This window comes from Trichechus manatus, unplaced genomic scaffold (genome assembly GCF_000243295.1).
Source record: "Trichechus manatus latirostris isolate Lorelei unplaced genomic scaffold, TriManLat1.0 scaffold00133, whole genome shotgun sequence".
Lineage (NCBI taxonomy): Eukaryota > Metazoa > Chordata > Mammalia > Sirenia > Trichechidae > Trichechus > Trichechus manatus.
The window spans coordinates 6607886-6626235 of record NW_004444069.1 but is presented as its reverse complement, the minus strand read 5'-3'; the positions used below and the strand labels follow the sequence as shown (position 1 = coordinate 6626235).

Here is an 18350-nt window from a genome sequence, read left to right as displayed (position 1 = left end):
TAACAACCTGCAATAATGCATAATGCAGATGACACAACCTTGCTTGCTGAAAGTGAAGAGGACTTGAAGCACTTACTGATGAAGATCAAAGACCACAGCCATCAGTATGGATTACACCTCTACATAAAGAAAACAAAAATCCTCACAACTGGACCAAGAAGCAATATCATGACAAACAGAGAAAAGACGGAAGTTCTCAAGGATTTCATTTTACTTGGATCCACAATCAACGCTCATGTAAGCAGCAGTTAAGAAATCAGACGACGCACTGCATTGGCCAAATCCGCTGCAAAAGATCTCTTTAAAGTGTTAAAAAGCAAAGATGTCACTTTAAGGACTAAGGTGCACCTGACCCAAGCCATGGTGTTTTCAATTGCCTCATATGCATCTGAAAGCTGAACAATGAATAAGGAAGACTGAAAAAGAACTGATGCCTTTGAATTATGGTGCTGGTGAAGAATATTGAATATATCATGGACTGCCAGAAGAACATACAAATCTGTCTTGGAAGAAGTACAGCCAGAATGTCCCTTAGAAGTGAGGATGGTGAGACTTCATCTCACAAACTTTGGACATGTTATCAGGAGGGACCAGTCCCTGGAGAAGGACATCATGCTTGCTAAAACAGAGGGTCAGCGAAAGAGAGGAAGACCCTCAACGATATAGACTGACACAGTGGCTGCAACAAGGAGCTCAAGCATAAGCCCACTGTGAGGATGGTGCTGGACCGGGCAGTGTTTTGCCTGTTGTACACAGGGTTGCTACGAGTCGGAACAGACTGGATGGCACCTACCAACAACAACATTAAATGTTCTTTATTGTTTTTGGAAATTGGTAATTGGTCTGTGATTATTTTTAGTTAATCATAAAAGCTGACTGGCCAGCACAGGTAAGTATTTACAGATAAATACTAATACTACAGGAAACAAGCCTTTTAATAATATTTCTTAAAACATTTTTAAAAACCACTATATGAATTATAGAGCCCTGGTGGTACAGTGGTTAAGTGCCACGGCTGCTAACCAAAAAGTCAGCAGTTCGAATCCACCAGCTGCTCCTTGGAAACCCTATGGGGCAGTTCTACTCTGTCCTATGGGGATGCTATGAGTCAGAACTGACTCCACAGCAATGGGTTTTTGGTTTTGGTTTTATGTGAATTATAGTTTTAAACACAACAATTTTGAAAAAAATCCACATATCATGAAAACAAATATTTATACTGTAAAAACACAACCTAAATATATACTGTACTTGGCAAAATAAAAAAAAAAAAAAAAAACAAGATTGGAGAAAGATGGACAACGTGAAAAAGGTAATAGGGAAGTAAATGCCTATATGTCAAAAATCTTGATTTTAAAATAATGAATCTATTTTTTAACTGTTGTGTGTCATCAAGTCCATTCCAACTCATAGCGACCCTACAGAACAGAGCAGAACTGCCCCATAGGGCTTTCTAGGTTGGATTGCCAGGTCTTTTCTTCTGTAGAGCTGCTGGTGGGCTGGAACCTCCGACCTTTTGGTTTGCAGCCAAGTACTTAACCACTGTGCCACCAGGGCTCTTATTTTTTATAACTAACCTCCCCCCTGCCCCCCCCCCAAAAAAAAAAGATTTGAGGAAGTTCAATAACTTACCCAAAGATTCAATATTACAGACAGGTAAGACTTAAAAATTTCAAGAACTTCTATTAATGACATGGCATTATAGTTACAAACATACTAACATTTTCTCTATAAACATGAGCATCTCCCTTTCGTGAGCTTCCATACGGTTTTCTACAATGTTAGGATCTAGCCACACTCTACCCTAGACATATATTCACCTATACAGAGAAAGTCTAGTGACAAGTAGGACCAGCTGCAGAATTTACGGGGACCCGTGCAAAACGAAAATGCAAGGCCCCTTGCTCAAAACTAAAGAATTTCAAGGCACTGACAGTAGAACATTAAGCTAAGCATGGGGCCCTTCTAACTGCACAGGTTGAACGCTCATGAAGCTGGCCCTGGTGACAAGTATAGACACAGTTCTGACAAAATATCGTAACCTGATTCTAGAAAAGGGCCTGGCACATGAAAGGGGCTCAATACTAGCTGTTTCATGGGAATCCTAGGAGTTCAGTTCCACAAAAGGTCCCTTAAAGCCCACTGCTACTTCATCTCATCTAGTTAGAAAACTTAACCAATTAAATATGACGCCATTTAGACATCTGGAGCCCTGGTGGTGCAGTGATTAAGCAGGGAGCTGCTAACCAAAAGGTTGGCAGTTCTAATTCACCAGCCGCTCCTTGGAAACCCTACGGGGCAGTTCTACTCGCCTATATGGTCACTAGGAGTAGGAATCGACTTGACAGCAATGGGGAATTAAACATCTAGGTCCCTGGGTGGTGTAAACAGTTTGCATTCAACTATCAACGCCCATGGAAGCAGCAGTCAAGAAATCAAATGACGTATTACATCGGGCAAATCTGCTGCAAAAGACCTCTTTAAAGTGTTGAAAAGCAAGGATGTCACTTTGAGGACTAAGGTATGCCTGACCCAAGCCATGGTATTTTCAGTAGCCTCATATGCTTGCGAAAGCTGGACAATGAATAAAGAAGACTGAAGAAGAACTAATGCCTTTGAATTATGGTGTTGGCAAAGAATATTGAATATACCATGGATTGCCAGAACAAACAAATCTGTCTTGGAAGAAGTACAACCAGAAGCGAGGATGGCAAGACTACATCTCACATACTTTAGACATGTTAGCAGGAGGGACCAGTCCTTGCAGAAAGACATCATGCTTGGTAAAGTAGAGGGTCAGCAAAAAAGAGGAAGACCCTCAACAACATGGACTGACACAGTGGCTGCAACAAAGGGCTCAAGCACAGCAAAGATCGTGAGGATGGCACAGACGGGACAGTGTTTCATTCTGTTGTACACAGGGTCGCTATGAGTTAGAATCGACTCTACAGCACCTAACACAAACAACACCAACCTAAAAGTTGGCAGTTCAAACCCACCCAGTCAGCACCATGGAAAAAAGGTCTGGAGACCTGTATCCATAAAGATTACAGTCAAGCAAATCCTAGGGAGCACAGTTCTACTCTGTAACACATGGAGTTACCATGAGTCAGAATCAACTCAAAGGCAACAGGTTTTATTTTATTTTTAAATTAGACATCTGGAATCTACCAAACACTGACAGGGAACAAAGAAACAATGCGTATTGAATATATTTCATAATGCTAAATTAAAAAGCTAGTAGTCAAGGTCGAGCACTTCTTGATATTAGGATCCCAAAAAATACCTCTTTTCCCAACCTCAACTCTGTCTTCAAGATATAAGATATAGCAGCTGGTGAGCAGTTAACACAATGACATCCAACACAGAGATTTTTTTTTCCCCCTGGAAGGGGAAAAATCCCTTCAGAGGACAAAATAAGTCATCTGATTTGAGTACAATGAGTCACTTCAAGTTATATTTTTTTAGTTTTGATGTGACATGTTTTTCCTGGGACTCTTTAGTTCCCATTTCTGCATAATTTTCTCCCTTTCAAATCTCCTCTATCTACCTTCACCCCTTAGTACATTCAAGCCACCTGATCATTCCAGGTTTTTTTTAAAAAAAAAAAGGGAGGAGGCCTGACAAGTGATAAGAGAGTGGCTTATACAAAGGACGGTCCTTGAGATTTTAGGGGAAGAGGATTCCAACCCAACGTTTCACGTAAGATGGATACCTCCATTTATGCTGTTAGCAATATTACATGCAAAGGTAAGAAGAGATTTTAGGAAGTATAATGCGGAAGAGGGAGAGGATCCCAACCCAACCTTTCACACAAGCCTGGGCCTATTCACTACCCTAACAAGATAAGATACCACTATTAATGTTGTTGATACTATTACATGTAAAGGGTTTGTTAGATGTTATATGGGTACCAACTAAAATTATAACTGTAAACAGTTCAATCTTACTCAGGAAAAGAAAGCTAATAATTCTCAGGAATCCACTCTGCCAGGGCACTGTACTACGCACTTTACATTATTACTGTAATTAATCTGAAGAACAATGCTATCAGATAGGGATCAATACTCCATTTTACAAGTAAGAAACTGAGGCTCAGAAAGGTTAAGTAATTTGCATAAGGTTATCTAGTTGGTTGGCCCAAATAAAACTCAGGTATATCTGACTCTGAATTACAACTCTGACAATAAGGTTTCTATCCATCAAGTGTCTACCTTAATGTAACTACTACAGCTTATGTAGCAACAGCAAAAGCCTACTACACAAGACTGAGAGTTACAAAAAGACACGTTGTATTAATTTATGAAAGCAACAAATATTTATTGTAGGCCAACTCCTTGCCAAGCCCTGTTCTAAGAGCTGGGTATAAAGCAGTGAACAAGACAGCCAGGAGATTACGTTCCAGCAGCAGATTGTAGTGGGCTGAACTGTGTCCCTCCCAAAAAAATATGTCAAATTCCTAGTCCCTAGTACCTGTGAATGTGACCTTATTTGGAAATGAGATCTGTGAAAACGTATTTAAATTCAAGATCCTGAGATGAGATCATCCTGGATTTAGAGTGGCGAAGAATACTGAACATTGAATATACCATGGACTGCCAAAAAAATGAACAAATCTGTCTTGGAAGAAGTACAGCCAAAATGCTCCTTAGAAGCAAGAATGGTGAGACTATGTCTCACATACTTTGGATGTGTTATCAAGAGGGATCAATCCCTGGAGAAGGACATCAGCTTGGTAGAGGGTCAGCAAAAAAGAGGAAGACCCTCAACGAGACAGACTGACACAGTGGCTGCAACAACGGGCTCAAGCATAACAATTGTGAGGATGGCGCAGCACCGGGCAATGTTTCATTCTGTTGTACACAGTGTCGCTATGAATCGGAATTGACTCAACGGCACCTAACAAAAACAACTAAATCCAACAACTGATGTCCTTAGAGGAGAAAGAAGAGAAAGAGAGAGAAGCAAAAGGGAAAAGGCAATGTGAAGACTGAGGGAGAGATTGGAGTTATATAGCCCCAAGCCACGGAAAGCCAAGGATTGTTAGAAACCACCAGAAGCAAGCAAGGAGAAGCATATAACAGATTCTTTCTTCCTCAGAACCTCTAGAAGGAACCAACCCAACTAACATATTGATTTTGAACTTCTAGCCTCCAGAACTGTGAAAGAACAAATTTCTGTTCTTTTAAGCCTCCCAGCTGATAGTATTTTGTTATGGCAAGTGACATCCTCGCCCCTGCAATGAAACCATCTTATCAAGGTCATCAATGACCTCCACTTTGCCAAATTCTATTGACAATTCTTCGTCTTCCTTTACTTTTTCAGCATTTGACAGAGCAGAATTCTCCCTCCATCATGAAACACTTTCTTCTGCTGGTTGCTGGGACTCCATGCTCTCCTGACTTTCCTCCTACCTCAGTGGCTATTCCTTCTCAGTCTCCTTTTCTGGGTCCTCTTTTATCTCCTGACCTCCAAATGTTAGAGTGGCTCAAGACTCAGTCTTCTGATCTGTTCTCTTCCAACCTCACTCCCTAGGTCAGTGTCCATTCTCATGATCTGACATATCCTGACAACGCCTAGATTTGTATCCCCAACCCCAATCTCTTGTCTGAACTGAAATCCTATATCCATAACCTATTTAACATCTCCACCTGGATAAACACTAGGCAACATAAACTTAACATGTTCAAAACAGATAATTTCTCCCTCCATATCTTATCTTTCAATTTTCCCCAACTCAGTAAATGACAACTCCATTTTTCCAGCTGGTTAGGCTAAAAATCACTGTGGCAGAGATAGCTAAACCAAAAACTCGTTGCTGTCAAATTGATTTCGACTCATGATGACCCCACGTGTTACAGAGCAGAACTGCTCCATATGGTTTTCTTGGCTGAAATCTTTACAGAAGCAGATTTCCAGGCCATTCTTCCGTGGCACCACTGCGTGAGTTTGACCCAGCAACCCTTCGGTCAGTAGTCAAGCACAAACCATTTGTGTCACCCAGGAACCTATAAAACCAAACTCATTGCCACTGAGTCAATTCCAACTCATGGCAATCCCATGTGTTATACAGTAGAAGATAGGTTTTCTTGCCTATGATCTTTATGAAAGCAGTTTGCCAGGGCTTTCTTCCACAGAGTTGCTGGGTGGGTTCAAACTGTCAGTCTTTAGGTTAGCAGCCAATTACAAACTGCCTGCACCACTCAGGCTCTAGAGATAGCTAGCTGATTGCCTCCTAATTTGGCCACCCTTGCATCTAGGTGTGACTATGTAAGTAATTATATTGTGAAATTTTCTGATCATGCCCTTAAGAGATGGAAGCATGCCCATACCTACCTTTTTAATCCCTTCCTGAGAACTGGAGGAGCCCTGGTGGCACAGTGGTTAAAGCGCTTGGCTGCTAAAAGAAAGGTTGGTGGTTTGATCCTACCAGCTGCTCTGCAGGAGAAAGACGTTGCAATCTGCTTACTTAAAGATGTACAGCCTTGGAAACACTGTGAGGCAGTTCTACCCTGTCCTATAGGGTCTCTGTGAGTCGGAATCAACTCGACAGCAGTGGGTTGTTTGGAGGACTGGAATGCAGATATACTGGCAGGAGGTGGGGCAGCCATCTTGGACTGTAAGTTAGATGTTTCATATTAAGGATGACAGAGCACAAAACAGAATGAGTCTGGCTTACTAGTTACTAAACCAGCTCTCAACTACCTACCCACACTTTTACTTAAGAGAAAAATTAACTTCTGTTTTGGTCAAGCCATTATTATTTTGGCCCTCTTTGCTGCAGCAGTCAAACCAACATCCTAACTTATATATAGAATCTGGAAATGAATCGACCTGAACAGAATATAAATATACGGCATTGGCTTAGGGGTCAGCAAGGCACAGATATTACACGAGGAAAGCTAATGACCAACAACGGAACTTTTGGTAAAACCTGTGACATCCCAGAAAACAGCCTGCGTTCCAACATGATCTGTAATTCTAGGGGAACTGGTTGGGCAATTCAGAATTTGGGTGCTTGTTGGCTTCTTGCCATTTTAAGCAAGAAGTCCCACAAGAATAGGATGGACTCAAGCTACAGCTTGCTGACGTGCATGCAGAGAGAAAAGGGAATCTAGGCCTGCCTAAGGAATGTCCATGGTCTACAGTCTAGGTTTACTTAGTCTGGTTACCGGGGGCCAAGTAAGGTTGAAAGAGTCAGGGGGGGAAGGAATTTAACCCTTTTATGCTCATGGGTACCTCTAGGGGCCAAGGACTTTTTCTGCCTCTAAAGGTTTATTGGGACACTGCTGTGCCACTGACAGTGTGTGCTGCTGCAAGGCAGGGCCCTATATAACTGAAATCAAAGAAATGGGTGTATGCTGCAAATTATTGTTTTTATAGAGTATTGTATGAGGTGTCTCAATTTTAGGTTGGAAAAACTGAAATTTTGAAAATTTTTGTTACACATATGTACCAACAGACCCCAGTGGGGACTCTAGGGTATAATTAGTGGTACTTCGTATGTACCACCAAATACTTAGGGTAGGCTTGTGCGAAGGGGCAAGAAAAAGAAATCCATACTACCTACCAAAAATTCAAGACACACTCAATGATTCAGCATGCTTCCATTAATGAAAACACATGGTGCCAACAAAAAACTTCAAAGCAGAAAATAATTGGTTCACAAAAGGGTTAACAGGTAACTTATATTTTAATTGAAAGGTTCCTGAATCATGAGGAGCCTCATTCATGCCTGGTGGAGAGAACTATACATCACCTAGGGATCCTAGACTCTGAAGTTGACTTGAGGTTGTCTCCCTTGGGAAGCTGCAGAGTGTGTTTTAGATGTGGGATGGAAAGAGGGGCATAGCATGTTCTCCCCTTCTGATATAAGAGAACTTTTAGCTGAACACACAGCCACCGGTAAAGATTATTTCCCAGTCTTGCAGGCAGGTAGTTGTGGCCATGTGACGTTCTGAACAGGGCATGAGGTGAGCAGAAGTGATATATGCAGATTCTAAGCTAAAGGGAAAGAGCATGCCCTCCCTTTGCCTCTTTTCTCTTCTCTCTGGCTAGAATGCAGACATAAATTGACCAAAAGATGGAGGCCATATGTTAGGGAAGACGGTGCAACAAGACAGAAGAAGCCTGGGCCCCTAATGAGCACAAAGCTGCCATACCAGCACTGGCCTCTTACCCAGACTTCTATTTAGAGAGAAATAAACAACTATCTGGTTTAAGCAACTGCTGTTTCACATCTCTCTGTTACAGTGGTCCACCTGATAATAACCTGACTCATACAGCCATCCTTGACTCTGCTCTTTTTCTCACGCCCCACATCCAATCCATCACCAAATTCTATTGGTTCTACCTACAAAACATCTGACCATCCAGTATCTGACCCTTTCTTACCCTCTCCACCACTAACCCTGGTTGGTGGCCCCACGTCACGCCACTGGGACTTCTGTGATGGCCTTCCAGCCTTTTTCTCTGTTTTTACTCTTTCCCCCTTCATCTATTTTCACAGCAGCCAGAAGGATTCTTTTAAAATATAAATCAGAATGTAAGCCCCATGATGGCAGGGATTTCTGTCTGTTTTGTTCATTGATACATCCTCGTGGTTTACAACAATGCCAAGCATATACTGTATTTCATCAAATATGTCATTGATTGTAAGCTGCATCGCTATTTTTTGCACCACCAAGAATGTAAAAAAAAAAAAAAATGCTGCCAATTACACCACAGCGAGATGCCTTAACAATTAACTGGGACAGAGTAGTATTCGTTTACACTAGCCTCTCATTGTTTGAAATTTCTTTCTGAGAAATATGGGATGTTTCTGACCTTTAGTTGCATTGCCTGGGTGTGAAAGGCAATCCTTCTAACTACATCTTCAGTAACAAAAGGTGACACAGCATCATAGACGTATGCAGTCCACCTTTCTAAAGCCCCCTCATGTACTTGGTTGTTGCTTTGAAATAAAATATGGAATTGTGGTCATATCTCCAACAAACATTTTCTTTACTAATATCAAATTTACATCCCACTGCTGTTTCCATTCACCTCTGCATACAAAGTAATGTTTGCTTTCATTGCTGAATCAAAGTGTAATTTTTTGAAGGCATTTACAATGACAACTGAATTAAACACTTGTAGCACTTAACTCACAACAATCATTGTGAGGATGAAGTTGGACAGGGCGGTGTTTCTTTCTGTTGTGCCTAGGGCCGCTATGAGTAGGAACTGACTCAAGGGCACTTAACAACAACAACAACAACAGCACTTAACTCGGGGAGGCCTGGTGGTTCAGTGGTTAAAGCTCTTGGCTATTAACCAAAAGGTCAGCAGGTCGAACCCACAAACCACTCCCCTGGAGAAAGATGTGGCAGTTTGCTTCTGTAAAGATTACCGCCTTGGAAACCCTATGGGACAGTTCTACTCTGTCCTATAGTTTCGCTATAAGTTGGAACTGACTCGAAGGCAAAGGGTTTTAACAGGTTTTAGCAGTTAACTCAAGGAGCCCCGGTGGCGCAACCGTTAAGCACTCGACTGCTAACCTAAAGGTTGGCAGTTCAAACCCACGCAGCAGCTAAGCAGGGAAAAAGACCTGGTGATCTGCTTCCAGAAAGATTATAGCTTAAAACCCACTGGGAAGTTCTACTCTGTCACACGGGGTCACTATGAGTCGAAAATCGCCTTGACAGCACCTAACAGCAGCACTTAACTCAACTGAAGGGACAATAATATGAACAGGTATGACTAGGTTCGCACACAAACAGGAAATGACATGTCACAACTGCCACCTGGCCAGTAGTGATGACACCACTATATCCATTATAAGAAGCATTTCAATTTCAAAGATGTTAAAATGTGGGGGGGAGGGGGAAGGGAGAATGGACATCTCAGAATTGATTGAAATATAGCTATAAACACTCAGTAAATATTTGCTGAAAGAATGAATGGCTTCATCTCCTGCCACTGAGCCCCTTGCTGACCAGGCTCCAACCATACTTGGCTTCCTTGCTGTTCCTGCAGCAGGTCAAGAAAGTATCCACCTGAAGGCCCTCAGTACTTGACATTCCCTGTACATGGGAAAACTCTTTCCCCAGATGGCTACGTGGCTTGCTTCCTCTCATTCTTTAAGTCTACTCAAAAGCCACCTCCTAAAATTGCACACACCCCACAAACCCCTATTGCTCTCCATCCCTTTAGTCTACTTCTTTTTCTTCGTAGTACTTATTACCAAATGACATCTTAGGTGTATATTTTTGTTTATCATTTGTCTCCTCTCACTAGAAGGAGGTTCCATGCGAGCAGGGCTCATACAGTGTCTGACACACAGCAAGGAAACAGTAAATAGGGATGAATGAACTGCTGACAGGAAGGCATCTCTACCTATACTACAGGGAACTTGTGAGAAAATGCACTCTGTGCAGAGCAAAGACCTAAAGACCCAAGGGCCCCTCATCAGGAGTCTCCCTGGCCTTCTTCCTCTACAAGATGAGCTCCACTCTCAGAATAACAACTAGAGAATAAAAGTCTACTGTTGATGATGATGATGATGATATGCTGTTGTGTGCCGTCAAGTTGATTTCAACTAATAGCAAATCTATATGACAGAGTGGAACTGCCCCATAGGGTTTCCTAGGCTGTAATCTTTACAGGAATAGATAGACAAGACTTTCTCTTGGGGAGCCACTGGGTGGGTTTGAGCTGTTGATCCTTCAGTTAGCAGGTGAGTGCTTACCTGTTGCGCCACCAGGTCTCCTTAAAAGTCCACTAAGGCTTCCAATTCCCATCTCAAAAGGGACAATAAGAACACTGTAAACATTACAACTTGCTCAGGTTATTTCTGTTTTACAGGTGGCTTAGCAGCGGGATTAAGAATTCTGGGGTCACTAACCAGCAGTTATCAGCATCGCCTGCAAATCTGTTAGGACTGCAAATTATCAGCAGGGGTTCGAACTGGAACCAACAGGTTCAAAACCCTGCTTTTAAGATCTATCTATATGGGATCAAAGTGACAACAGTAACTCAAAAGATTCGACAGGAACCGTAGGGGCCAGTGAGTTTATGTTAATGGGGGAGAATTTCAGAAACGGAGGGTGAGAATGGTTGCATAACTCAAAGAATGTCATCAACGTCACTGAATTGTACATGTAGAAACTGTTGAACTGGAGTATGTTTTTGCTGTGTATATTCTCAACAACAAAATAAATAAAATATTTTTTAAAAAAAGAACTCTGGGGTCATAATTAAATTAGAATCCAGGTTCTATCACTATTTGTGTGCCTTTCCAAAAGTTACTTAATTTCTATTAGCCTCGATTTTCTCATCTGTAAAATGGGAATAACAACAAAAATAATTTTGCTAAGCAAACTAAGTGCTGAGCACATATTAAAAGTTCAATAAATGTCAGCTAATATTACCATCATCCTCTGTCTCTTTTCTAAAGTGAACAGGAGTGGAGAAGGGGCCGGTGAGGCTATATCCACATCCTACCAGGCTTGAGGAAAAAGAATCCCTGGTTATAAAGCACCAGCTTAGGTCCTGGGGCCTACTACAAAGACAGAAAATGTCAAAGGGATGGAGATGCTAGAGTAGAAAGGTCAGGGGGGGGGGGTCTCCATGTTGACTCCTCAGTCAGTGGTCCAAAACTAAACTCACCTGCTTTCTTCAAAATCTGCTCCCCATATGGAATTCCTTATCCCACTCCCAATCCATCTCCCAAGTTAGAACTGAGCAATCATCTTTGTCCTTTCTCCTCCCCCATCGTCTTCACATCAAGCTGATCATTAGAACTGGGTTAACATAGATCCTTGATATTACTGGTGTCTGTCTGCTCCCCCTCCATTCCCATTGCCACTGTCTGGGTTTGGTTTGGACTCTCTCACCTAACTCCTGGAAACCCTGGTGGCGTAGCGGTTAAGAGTTCAGCTGCTGTCGGCAGTTCAAATCCACCAGGTACTCCTTGGAAACTCTATGGGGCAGTTCTACTCTGTCCTATCGGGTTGCTATGAGTCAGAATCGACTCAATGGCCACGGGTTTGGTTTTGGGTTTTGGTGCCTCACTCCTAGATGGCAAAAGCCTCATGTCTCCCTGCCTGCAGCCCTTCTTCCAAGCCACTCTCTCCTCCCTTGTCAGTCAACTTTCTGATCCCTTAAAACCCTTCAAAAGCTTCTAACAGCTTTACAGAGAAAGTTCAAACTCCTGACGCATTTCTGAAAGCCCTCCAAGATCTGGCGCCTGCCTCATCTGCCACCACTCCCCAAGGCAAAATCTTGTGTTCCAATCACACTACTTCTTGCCATTTCCTGAGCTCCACAGCCCAACAGCCAGTTCCAAGGACCCTTAACCTGGCAACTATTACTCAGCACAAAGGTCACTTCTTCTTGAAAGTCTTTACTGAGACACTTCCCACCAGGTGTTTTCCTTGGTGTCTTGTGCGTACTTCCACAATAGCACTTAGGACACTGTAATTTAATTGCTGGATTCCTATCTATCTCGCTCGTCCCAATTAAATTTTAATTTAAGAAAAAGGATTATATTTCCTTTAACCTACCTAACATATTGATGAGGGGGACAAAGCCTCTGCTTTTTAAAAAAATTGCTTGTTGAATGAACAATTTTTTTTGCGGGGGTGGGTAGCAGATGAGAGTCAGTACCAAAATGACAATAAACCTGATCCCTTCATGAATGTATTCATACAAAACAACACTTCTACAGGAAAACTATGCATTTCAAGCAGCACGGGTCAATGCTAGTAGGATATTTATATAGAAGCTGTGGTGAATTTATGGCCAGTTGTTAAGCAGCAAAATGTAGTAAAATGTACTTTAGAGTTAGGAGACTGGGTTTCAATTCCAACTCTGCCACTTCTAAGCCAGGTCACTATGGACAAATGACTTAACCTAAATCACAGTTTCCTCACTTATAAAATAAGGATGTAGCATCTGTCTGATTACACTGTTTTATCAAATAAGACAATGGCTATAAAGTGCCTGGCACAAAGCAAGCTTCTAAGGCTGTTGATAAATGTTAGTCCCATTCCACTTACAGAACACTGCTTACAAAGTCCAAGGTCACAGGTTAACTCCCCATAATCTGCATGGGGGACAGGGATGGAACACCTAACACTCTTCTAAAACCATGACCACACCCTGAATCCAGCCAGCCATCTTGCAGATGAAGTGGGTCATAAAGATTTAGCCAAAAAAAAGCAAATCATTTCAATGCAATCTCATCACCTCTGCTGAAAAAAGTTTAAAATACCTGCCCTACTCACAGACATCATCTTGGTCTATGAAAAACAAGATGTGAGTAAGCTACAGAATGAATGTAATGTAAATAATGATGCCTTGGAATGTAGGTTCCTGAAGAGAATGAACTTACTCATGGATCTGCTCTATAGAGCAATGGATTCACTATAGTGCACTATATAGACAATAACAGCTATAAAGTTAATCAAGTACTTCACTTCTTTTTTCTCTTGTACAGCACAAGAGAAGAAAAGTACATGAATTTAAGGTGATTTACAACAGGGCCCCAAAAGTGCCCGTAAAGTAAAATTTTCTAAAGCTACTCATCTGGTTATACCAGCCTTTGTTTTTCATGGACTGTATTCTCATACATTTTAATTTCATTAAGATATGAAATTCTGCCTTACCTAATTTCCTAATTCAGATTGAAAGATCACTGTCTTGCCTGTTTTAACCCTGAAATTTTTGTTTGAATTCAATAATGAAAATGCATTATTTTCTAACCAAATCAATGGCACATGATATGTGTGTGACAAAAGTTTCCCCCGACAGAGTAACAACACAAAGGCAAAAAAAGCTTTGGAATGTCTCTGTTGAGAATTGCTCACCTAATCCCAGAATTAAAGAAATTGGATTAAAAAATAAAAAACCTTTAAAGAGTTTTTCCAAAAAAACTACTTGTTCTAAATTTTGCTCGAAGCAAAATTACCTGTTATTAAACTATCCCTTTTGTACAGGCTAATTTGTTGAAGATAATTTCATAATGATTTTACATTAGTGAATTTAACTTTTCATATTTACTTTAATATTCTGTTGACCTTGAAAAATGTTTCTTGTATCTCCTCCGCAAAAGGTTACATTTGCTCCTTATATGGTAACAAAAAAGTTACACCTTCCTCAGGGACTGAATAAAGTGAAGAAACACATTTCAGATGTATCACCTTTAACTGGTCTATACTCTTTATTGGTATGAAAATAATTTCTTGGTGAAAACTCATCTAAAAACCTCAAAACCAGGAACAATTTAGAGATCATTAAGAAAAAAATAATTTCTGGGAGAAAAAGACTACTAAAAAACAAACTCTTCGCCTTAAAAGAAATGACCCATTAAAATTAATACTAAAGGAATAAAAGGGAGGACAGGCATTTTTTAAAACTACATAAAACAAAGTGCCCTCTAAGGGAATCTCTTGATAGTTCCTACCTGACTGAAAGAAGCTGTTTTAATACTCTTCTAATTTAAGATTACATTCCTGATGTATTCGAGGAAAGCAAAATCAGTAACAGAGAATGGGCAATCTTGACTTTCCAAACAGTCAGGTATCACAGTCAACAAAATAATATGCTTCCTTTCCCATCTGACCCTTAACCCACCACTTGTATGCCCTATCCCTGGAGAATTTTAGTCCCTAAGTAAAGACACTGACTATTCTGTAGCTAAAACTAAGCATGGAAGTCTCACAGTACAACCAACCTGATGATGACTGCTTTCATAATACTTTAGAGAAGTTTTATATGACCAGTGGAAGAAATGAGGAGGTCAGTTGAAGAGGGTGAGGCCAGCAGGGGTCCTGAAAGGGAAGCTCAATTTGTAAAAAGGAAGGGAAAAGTCGGTATAATCACAGGAAATTCATTGTACCCTTATTGCCGCGGTCTTTATGACAATCTTATTAGACAATCTTTAAAACATCAAGAAGGGGATCTGTGTGACTCCTTTCAGAAATGAGAACGGGGGAATTTACAAAGTCATTTGCTTCCATTTGCTTCCTGTGTAGTCTCTGCTACAGCAAAAACAAGTTTGAAAGTGATAAGAACTAGGAAAAGGTAGAATGAAAGCAAAGTATGCCAGAAGTCTGTTGTGGTCTCTTAAATTACTGGAATTTAATTAGAATTCTCTAAACTGTTGAGAAAATAGATATTTTGTTAAATATCAGAGAATCTGTCTGTAGGCCATCCTCAAACACAAAGGTGTATTTAATCAACTTATACAACTTATGGCCACGCATACTTGGGATTTCAAACACGTCCTTTAAAACATACACCCACCATCACTCTGATTCCATCCAAAATTATTCTTTAAATCCCTGCAGTAAAGTGTGTGTTATTTAACTTGATGTAAATCTAGCCCTTCTTGCTTGAATACCCTGAGGAAAAGAATGAACACCTCAAGATGCTCTCCTCTTCTTCAGATCCTGTAAGATTCGAAAAGAAGCAAATGGAGTTCAGAATGGAGAAATAAACGAAGGGAGAATAAAACGAGAATCTCTTAGGGAGTCATTTTATTCTTTGAAAATGTCATCTCCATTCCGTCCCCAAGCCCAAACGCCAGGCTCTACTGGCGCAATATCATCTTTGTCCATAGCGTCAAAGAGTTGCCAACTAGTCCCCCAAGGTGTCCCCCAACCTCCTCACCTCATCAGCGCTCAGCTCCTCCATCGCTTTCCTCTTAATGATGAAAGACGTTAAGGAAAGATCCTTCTGTTCTCGAGAGCAGGGAGGGAGGAAAAGAGAGTGGAAGGTGTCTATCGGGCTGTCTAGTCCCCCGAATGGGGGAGGTTTCAGAATTGCATAGTCAGAGGTTAAAAAATAAGAACACGAGAGGCACTGAACTGCCTTGGCTTCAGTCACTCCAATCGCCCCAGAGCCTCTTACAGCTGCTTCTGCCCTGAGCAGCTTCTTCTGGCCACCACTGCTTCTGCTACAGGGTTATCTTAAGGCGCCACTTACTACCCTCTGCTTCCTAGGTTGTCCAGACTAAGGAGCTCAGTCTCCAGCTCGTCTCGTGCTCCGAGCTTGCTAGGTCTTCGAGGTGGTGGCGCGGCGGCTGCGCTTCCTCCAGTAGATCCTGCTCTCCTTTCTACCTTTTGCCCCTGGCGGGAACTGTTCGACTGCTGAGTGGGTGCCCCGAGGCAAGACGACCCCAGAGTCGCCCAGACAGAGCCCAGCACTGAAGAGGGAAGCCCCTCCCCTCCCAAAGGAGGCCGGCCACGCCCCGCCTCCGCGCCGGAGCCCGGGTAGGGGGAGGGGGAGGACGAGATTCGCGATGCCTCTCGCTGGAAGAGTAAATCCTCCTACCCCTCCACCTCCACTCTTACCCCCTCTCCCCACCAAGTATTATTCATCAAAACAACAGGGCGGCCATCTTTGAAAGGGATCACGTGACCCCCACCAGGGAGGCGGGGCTTCTGGCTCCTGGACGTAGCAGCCAATAGGCCGCAGGCGTCGCGCCGCCGATTTCCTCTCCTCGGCGCCCCCTCCCCGCCCCCGCCTCCGCCCCTTCCCCCGCAACAGCGCGGGCCGGGGGGCAGGGGCGAGAGACACCGTGGGCGGGCGGGGCGGCGATGGAGGAGGCCGCAGGTGGCGGCAGTAGAGGGACAACGCCGGAACAGACACGAGGAAGATCTGTCTGAGGGGACAGACGTCACCGGGTTCCCGCAGCGCCTTCGTTGTTCTCAGTCACTTTTGCTTTTTAGTGACAAACGTATCAGCTCTCCTCCGCAGCCCTCTAAACCAAGTGAAGGAAAACGTCTCCTTTCTGGGGAGAGTATTATCTAACATATTAACCGCTCGCTCATCTTCTGAAGAATCTTTCTAAATCTTCCACCTCCTCAAGGAAAGCCCAATTGGAAGAAAAATCTAACATAAGTAGAACTTCAATTAATTCTATTTTACTTTGGCCTTTTAAAGAGAGAGTTTCTGCTTTTTGTTTTTATGTGTTAAAAAGTGATGGTAAAAACTTTTGAAAATATAAATCAAAGACAAAAATCAAAAATCTTTTATTTTTTTATTTCTTCCCCTACAAAAATTTATACATACACTGTTATGTGACTCTAATTGCTCTCCACATACTGTGACAGCACACTCCTTTCCACCCGATTCGATTCCCCATGTCCATTCAACCAGCTCCTAACCCTCTGTGCCTTCCCATCTCACCTCCAGACAGAAGCTGCCGATTTAGTCTCTTGTATCTGCTTGAGCTAAGAGGCACACACCTCATGAGTATCACTTTATGTCCCACAGTCCAGTCCAATCCCTGTCTGTAGAGTTGTCTTTGGAAATTGTTTTAGTTATGGACTGATAGAGAATCCAGGGGCCATGCTTTCCAGGGCACCTCCAGTGTCAGACCATTAAGTCTGGTCTTCTTGCTAGAATTTGAGTTCTGCACCCCACCTTTCTCCTGCTCCATCAGGGACTCCCGGTTGTGTTCCCTGTCAGGGCGGTCATTGGTGGTAGCCAGACAACATCTAGTTCTTCTGGTCTCAGGCTGATGAAGTCTCTGGTTTATGTGGCCCTTTTCTGTCTCTTGGGCTGCTACTTTCCTTGTGTCTTTGGTGTTCTTCATTCTCCTTTACTCCAGGTGGTTGGGACCAATTGGTGCATCTTAGATGGCCACTTGCAAGCTTTTAAGACCCCAGACGCCACTCACCAAAGTAGGATGCAGAACATTTTCTTAATAAGCTTTGTTTTGCCAGTTGACTTAAATGTCCCCTGAAAACATGGTCCAACTGATTTTTGTATGTTTATCCCGTTCCTCCGCTACTCTGTCCCTCAAAGTGTTTGACTGTATTCAGGAAACTTCTTAGCTTTGGTTTAGTCCAGTTGTGCTGACTTCCCCTGTAATGAGTGCTGTCCTTCCCTTCACCTAAGATAATTCTTATGTACTATCTAGTTGGTAAATAACCCTCACCCTCCCTTCCCACGCTTGTAACCATCAAAGAATGTTTTCTTCTGTGTTTAAATCTTTTCTTGAGTTCTTATAATAGTGGTCTTATACAATATTTGTTCTTCTGTGACTAACTGAATTCACTCAGCATAATGACCTCCAGCTTCCTCAATGTTATAAGATGTTTCACAGCTTCATCATTGTTCTTTATCATTGTGTAGTATTACCCTGTGTAGATACACCATAATTTGTTCATCCATTCTCTTTGATGGGCGCCTAGGTTGTTTCCATCTTTTTGCTATTGTGAACAGTGCTGCAATGAACATGGGTGTGCATATATCTATTCGTGTGACATCTCTTATTTCTCTAGGATATATTCCAAGGAGTGGGATAGCTGGCTCGTATGGTACTTCTATTTCTAGGTTTTTAAGGAAGCGCCAAATCG

At 42.2% G+C, this 18350-nt stretch overlaps 1 protein-coding gene across 3 annotated transcripts in view; it reads right to left on the bottom strand.

The window, feature by feature from the left end:
- UBE4B (ubiquitination factor E4B) overlaps positions 1-16373 on the bottom strand; it is a 141914-nt gene extending 125541 nt beyond the window's left edge. For 2 of the 3 annotated variants that reach the window (XM_023739408.1, XM_023739407.1), the window contains exon 1: positions 15655-16367. In XM_023739408.1, the coding sequence (XP_023595176.1) occupies positions 15655-15678 (24 nt within the window). In that variant the 5' untranslated portion in view covers positions 15679-16367. Of the gene's footprint in view, positions 1-15654 lie in introns of all 3 variants that reach the window. The other variant, XM_004385149.1, reaches the window with a different exon arrangement.
- Positions 16374-18350: the final 1977 nt, after the last annotated feature.